The sequence below is a fragment of the Penaeus vannamei genome, chromosome 4 (genome assembly GCF_042767895.1).
Source record: "Penaeus vannamei isolate JL-2024 chromosome 4, ASM4276789v1, whole genome shotgun sequence".
Classification (NCBI taxonomy): domain Eukaryota; kingdom Metazoa; phylum Arthropoda; class Malacostraca; order Decapoda; family Penaeidae; genus Penaeus; species Penaeus vannamei.
The window spans coordinates 12,194,428-12,201,927 of NC_091552.1; the positions used below are offsets into that span (position 1 = coordinate 12,194,428).

Consider the following 7,500-nt stretch of genomic DNA (forward strand, 5'->3'; position numbering starts at 1 on the left):
AAGCCAGCTAGACATACACAGACAACGCACGTCAGAAAGACACCCACAAATCCACGGAAAAAGCCACAGAAATTAAACCAGTTCTCTTTGCTTTTTCTCGTCTCGCTACTTTGGTGACCCGCGTTCGAATCCCACACCGCCAGTGATTCGTGACCCTGGCGGCCATTCCTTGCACAAGGGGTGTCAATTTAGGAGCAAAGTGAAACAGACAGTCCGTCACGCCATAATAATAATAATAATAATAATAATAATAATAATAATAATAATAATAATAATAATAATAATAATAATAATAATAATAATAATAATAATAATAATTATAATAATAATAATAATAATAATAATAATAATAATAATAATAATTATAGTTGTAATAATAATTATAATAATTACTATAATAATAATTATAATAATAATAATAATAATAATAATAATAATAATAATAATAATAATAATAATAATAATAATTATTATTATTATAATAATCATAATAGTAATTATAATAATTATAATAATTATAATAATTATAATAATTATAATAATAATAATAATAATTATAATAATAATAATTATAATAATAATAATAATAATAATAATAATAATAATAATAATAATAATAATAATAATAATAATAATAATAATAATAATAATAATAATAATAATGATAATAATAATAATGAAAATAAAGTAATATAATGATAATAATAATAATGAAAATAATAACAATATAATGATAATAATAATAATAATAATAAGGAAGAAGTAGAAGTGAAGTGTGAAGAGAGAAGGAAAAGTGAGAGTAGAAAGAGAAAAAGGAAAATGGAAAAGTAGAAAGAGAGAAAGGAAAAATCGAAAGTATAAGAAGAAAAGAAACCATACAAAAAGAAAAAAAAATCCCTTTTAAGACGAGGACCGAACCCAAACCCAAATCACCCCCATAACCACCCTCCAATTACCTCCACAGCTGATGGCCCTCCTGATCGGCGTCTGCTACACCAACACGTACCTCAACCAGCAAGGGATCCAGGACATCGAGGGCGTCCTTTTCATCTTTATCACGGAGAACACCTTCCCCTCCATCTACGCCGTCCTCAACATCTTCCCCTTGGAGCTCCCTCTCTTCCTCAGGGAGTATCGGAATGGGATATACAGGTCGGATACGTACTACATGGCCAAGATGTTCTCTATGGTGGGTTGCTATTTATTTTTTGTTTGTTTGTTTGTTTAAAGATGTTCTCTGTGGTGGGTTTCTAGTTTTGTTTGTTTGTTTGTTTGTTTAAAGATGTTCTCTGTGGTGGGTTGCTGGGTTTTTAGGTTTTGTGTTTTTTGTTTGTTTGTTTGTTTAAAGATGTTCTCTATGGTGGGTTTTGAGGTTTTGTGTTTTGTTTGTTTGTTTAAAGATGTTCTCTATGGTGGGTTGCTAGTTTTGTTTGTTTGTTTGTTTGTTTTTGTTTAAAGATGTTCTGTATGGTGGGTTTTTAGGTTTTGTGTTTTTTGTTTGTTTGTTTAAAGATGTTCTCTGTGGTGGGTTTTTAGGTTTTGTGTTTGTTTTTGTTTGTTTTTGTTTAAAGATGTTTGTTCTCTGTGGTGGGTTTTGAGGTTTTGTGTTTTGTTTGTTTGTTTAAAGATGTTCTCTATGGTGGGTTTTTAGGTTTTGTGTTTGTTTTTGTTTGTTTAAAGATATTCTCTGTGGTGGGTTTTTAGTTTTTTTTTTGTTCAAAGATGTTCTCTATGGTGGGTTTCTAGTTTTGTTTGTTTGTTTGTTTGTTTTTGTTTAAAGATGTTCTGTATGGTGGGTTTTTAGGTTTCTAGTTTTTTTTGTTTAAAGATGTTCTCTATGGTGAGTTTCTAGTTTTGTTTATTTGTTTGTTTTTGTTTAAAGATGTTCTGTATGGTGGGTTGCTAGTTTTTGTTTCTTTGTGTAAAGATGTTCTCTATGGTGGGTTGCTAGTTTTTGTTTGTTTGTTTGTTTAAAGATGTTCTCTATGGTGGGTTTTTAGGTTTTGTGTTTTTTTGTTTGTTTAAAGATGTTCTCTATGGTGGGTTTCTAGTTTTTTTTTGTTTGTTTGTTTAAAGATGTTCTCTATGGTGGGTTGCTAGTTTTGTGTGTTTTTTGTTTGTTTGTTTAAAGATGTTCTCTGTGGTGGGTTTCTAGTTTTGTGTTTTTTGTTTGTTTGTTTAAAGATGTTCTCTATGGTGGGTTTTTAGGTTGTGTGTTTTGTTTGTTTGTTTAAAGATGTTCTCTGTGGTGGGTTTCTAGTTTTGTGTTTTTTGTTTGTTTGTTTAAAGATGTTCTCTATGGTGGGTTTTTAGTTTTTTTGTTTGTTTCTGATAGTTTTTTTTCTGTTTGTTTCTAATTGTTTTTTTTTAATGTTTTATTGTTTTTTTTTCTGGTTGTTTGTTTGTTATATATCACTATTCTATTTTTACTTATTAAATCACCATTATATTGGTAGCCATGAATTAATCACTATTGTTTTATGACTAACATCACCATTATATTAACAGCCACTCAGTCATCACCTTCACATTATCAGTCACAAAATCATCATCTGAATTAGTAAATCACCATTATCTTATCGGCCACATGTCTTATCATTTCCTGTTTACAAATTCATCACACTTACATTATCAGTTTCTAAGTCATCATTTTCTTATCACTTCCTAAATCATCATTTTCTTATCACTTCCCAAATTATCATTTTCTCATCACTTCCTAAATCATCTTGTTCTTATCACTTCCTAAATCATCCTCATTTTCTCACCACTTCCCAAATCATCCTCATTTTCTGATCACTTCCTAAATCATCATCATTTTCTTATCACTTCCTAAATCATCATCATTTTCTTGTCACTTCCCAAATTTTCTCACCACTTCCCAAATCATCATTTTGTCACCACTTCCCAAATCATCATCTTTTCCTCACCCCTTCCCAAATCATCATTTCCTCACCCCTCCCCAAACCACCCTCATCTTCTCCCTTCCCTAAACCCCCTCCCTTCTCCCTCAAGCTCCCTGGCTTCATCCTGGACCCCATCATCTTCACCACCATCTGCTACTGGATGGTCGGCCTCCAACACCACAGCTACCAGTTCTTCATGACCGTCTTGATCATCATCTTCACCACCAGTGTCGCCTCTGCTTGTGGTACGTGGGGTTTTGTGGTTCATTTTCCTTCGTCGTGGGTGGTGGGTGTGAAGTGGGTGTCTGGCTTTCTTTCTGTCTAAATCTGTCCGTTTGGTGTGTGTGTGTGTTTGTGTGTGTGTGTGTGTGTGTGTGTGTGTGTGTGTGTGTGTGTGTGTGTGTGTGTGTGTGTGTGTGTGTGTGTGTGTGTGTGTGTGTTTGTGTGTGTGTGTGTGTGTGTGTGTGTTTGCATTTCTGTGTTTGTGTATTTGTGAATTTCTGTGTTTGTTTGTGTGTGTGTGTGTGTTTTTGCATTTTTGTGTTTCATTGTGTGTGTGTCTGTACATTTCTGTGTTTGTGTGTTTGTGAATTTCTGTATCTGTTTGTGTGTGTGCGTATTACTGTGCCTGTGTGTGTTTGTGTATTTCTGTGTCTGTGTGTGTGCTTGTGTATTTATGCGCCTATGTGCGCGCGTGTGTGTATATTTTACATATTACAACCTATTTATCCAACTGATTATCAAATTTCCCCTCATAGTATTAACATGTCTACCTCACTCTACATTTAGATCGAAGAACACTGTATTCAAATCACATATAGATCAAGATCTCTGTATTCAGACCACATTTAGATCAAGAACTCTTTAATCAGATCACATATAGATCAATAACTCTATATTCAGATCACATTTAGATCAAGAACTCTTTAATCAGATCACATATAGATCAATAACTCTATATTCAGATCACATTTAGATCAAGAACTCTTTAATCAGATCACATATAGATCAATAACTCTATATTCAGATCACATTTAGATCAAGAACTCTTTAATCAGATCACATATAGATCAATAACTCTATATTCAGACCTCTCTACATTCAGATCAAGAACTCCGTATCAGTCCCACTCTATAACGCTGTTCCATCCAATAACAGAGCCATCTATCACAAACCATCCACAAACACCGAACGTTTCTTCCATCCACACCAATCCTCGCTTTTCATTTTCAGGTGCCATGTTCTCGGCCATGTTTGAGAACATCGAGTACAGTCAGGTCATTCTCGTGCCCTTTGACATTCTCATGCTCATCACCGGAGGTCTTTTCGTGAACTTGACGTGAGTATAAAGGTCGGGTTGGTAGAGTGCAGGGATGGTGAGTATAATGACAGGGTTGGTAGAGTGCAGGGATGGTAAGTATAAAGGTCGGGTTGGTAGAGTGCAGGGATGGTAAGTATAAAGGTCGAGTTGGTAGAGTGCAGGGATGGTGAGTATAAAGGTCGAGTTGGTAGAGTGCAGGGATGGTGAGTATAAAGGTCGAGTTGGTAGAGTGCAGGGATGGTGAGTATCAAGGTCGAGTTGGTAGAGTGCAGGGATGGTGAGTATAAAGGTCGAGTTGGTAGAGTGCAGGGATGGTAAGTATAAAGGTCGAGTTGGTAGAGTGCAGGGATGGTGAGTATCAAGGTCGAGTTGGTAGAGTGCAGGGATGGTGAGTATAAAGGTCGAGTTGGTAGAGTGCAGGGATGGTGAGTATAAAGGTCGAGTTGGTAGAGTGCAGGGATGGTGAGTATCAAGGTCGAGTTGGTAGAGTGCAGGGATGGTGAGTATAAAGGTCGAGTTGGTAGAGTGCAGGGATGGTGAGTACAAAGGTCGAGTTGGTAGAGTGCAGGGATGGTGAGTATAAAGGTCGAGTTGGTAGAGTGCAGGGATGGTGAGTATAATGATAAGGTTAAGGGGGTGTGATGATATGATTGGAATGATAAATGATAATGAATATAGCAGTGAAACTAAAATAGTGTAGTGATAGTGAGTAAAATTATTAAACCAAAGTAAGATAATCGCAGTTATTATAAATTTGAGACATGAACTTGAATAAGGATAAAGAAAAATAATGCAATAACAATGATAACGATAGAAATGATATGTTACAAGTGAAATGAATTTAATGATGGAAATTAATGATGATTATTACAATGATAATGATTAATATTATAATAATTATTACCACGATAAAGATAAATATTAATAATGATAATAATATGACCATAATTATTACAAAGTTAATGGTTGATATTACAATAATTAATACAGTGATAATGATAAATATTACAATAACTATTACCAAGATAATGATGAATATCGCAATACTTATTGTAATGATAATGATAGATATTACAGTCATTATTACAATTAAAATGATTCATATTACAATAATTATTATAATGAAAATGATTAATATTACAATGATTATTACAATGATAATGATGAATAATACAATATTCAATACAATGATAATGATTAAAATTACAATAATTATTACAGTGATTATTACAATGATAATGAATGAAAGGGTAAAACTGGGATAACACAATAGAAATGAGAATAATTGATAAAAGTAGATTAGTAATGCGTATACTAGTAGTTTTAGAACAAACCGGATATAACAGTAATGAGTATATTGGTGGAACTAAAGCCAAACTTAGTGAGAAATTAACGTAGCTTGAAGAACAAATATGATTTTTGTAAGAGAATTTGAATACAATAAAAAAGAAAAAGAAAAGAAAAGAAGAAAAGAAAAGAAAATGAGTGATAACGCCTTAGCTTTAGGTAATATTTCTATAATCTGATTAATAAAACTTTACATCGGATCTACATATTGATAATTTTAGCGTAGTTTGCTAGTAGGTATTTTAATAGTATTAACTAGTGCTATTAACTAGTATTTGTACTTCATTTACTATTACTATTTACTTTTATATCCTATTACTGTTTATAGTTATTCAATCCTTGTTACTATTACTGTTTACTATTAGCATTCATTACAAGTATTTACTATTATTTACTCTTATTTGCTATTACCATTTACTTATATTTCCATCCATTCACTCTCAACATTATTTCCTATCATTAGCCCTTACTCATTACTACCAATAACCCAATTATATCATATTACTATTAACTATCATCTTTGTTACTATTACTGTCTACAAAAAACATTTATAACTAGTATTTAATATTATTTATTATTACCATTTACTATCGTTTACGCTTACTCATTACTACCAATAACTTATCTTTGTTACTATTACTGTCTACCATAAAAATTTATTACTAGCATTTACTCTCATTTACTATTACCATTTACTCTTTACCTCCATTCGCTATCAACATAATTTCCTACCATCAACCCTTGCTTATAACCAACAACCCAATTACGTCGTTTAACCTTTAATCTTAACGTTTAATCTTCCTCTTCGTGAACAGAACGCTGCCCTGGTTCATTGGCTGGACGAAATACATCTCCTGGTTCATGTACAGTAACGAGGCACTCACCATCACCCAATGGACCGGTGTGAACAAGATAGGTAAGTGGATTGTGTGTTCTAGGTCTTGGTAATGTTTTTTTTGTGTTGGGTGTATTGTGGGTGTAAATTGGGTGTATTGTGGGTGTGTGTTGGGTGTATTGTGGGTGTGTGTTGGATGTATTGTGGGTGTAAATTGGGTGTATTGTGGGTGTGTGTTGGATGTATTGTGGGTGTGTGTTGGGTATATATTGGGTGTATTATGGGTGTATATTGGGTGTATATTGGGTGTATTGTGGGTGTGTGTTGGGTGTATTGTGGGTGTGTGTTGGGTGTATATTGGGTGTATTGTGGGTGTGTGTTGGGTGTATATTGGGTGTATTGTGGGTGTGTGTTGGGTGTATTGTGGGTGTGTATTGGGTGTATGTTGGGTGTGTGTTGGGTGTATTGTGGGTGTGTGTTGGGTGTATTGTGGGTGTATATTGGGTGTATTGTGGGTGTATATTGGGTGTATTGTGGGTGTAAATTGGTTTGGGTATGGGTGGATATGCTTATAGACACATACACATACACCTGTTACACGGACATATCAACCCACTCCACACATGCACATCCCCCTATGTGGAAAGGTATGAATGAGAACGAATATCCTCACAATACAAGAGATGTATTTAACCGGTTTCAATTGTATTTCTGACGAAGATATAATTGAAACCGGTTAAATACATCTCTTGTATTGTGAAGATATTCGTTCTCATTCATACCTTTCCACATTTGTCAACATGAATACGGTTCATCCCCCTATACAGCAGTCCATTTCCTCCGACCATCCAGCTCCTACATACCCACATCTACCCCACACACATCCACATATATCCACTCCACCAAACACGCTCACATCCACATATATTCAGCCCATAAAATACATTCATACCCACTCCACCAAGCACACCCACACCCACATACCTCCACCCTCCCACACCCACATCCACTCCAAACACCTCCACATATCCACCCCACATCCACTGCAAACACCCCTACATATCCACCCCACACCCACCCACCTATATCCACC

General features: G+C 34.4%; 1 protein-coding gene across 1 annotated transcript in view; it reads left to right on the forward strand.

Annotated features, from left to right (window-relative positions):
• LOC113800577 (protein scarlet-like) overlaps positions 1 to 7,500 on the forward strand; it is a 28,344-nt gene that overhangs the window by 19,740 nt on the left and 1,104 nt on the right. The window contains exons 11-14 of the mRNA XM_070118300.1: positions 965 to 1,189; positions 3,013 to 3,148; positions 4,137 to 4,242; positions 6,388 to 6,488. Coding sequence (XP_069974401.1) covers positions 965 to 1,189; positions 3,013 to 3,148; positions 4,137 to 4,242; positions 6,388 to 6,488 — 568 coding nt within the window. The remainder of the gene's footprint in view (positions 1 to 964; positions 1,190 to 3,012; positions 3,149 to 4,136; positions 4,243 to 6,387; positions 6,489 to 7,500) is intronic.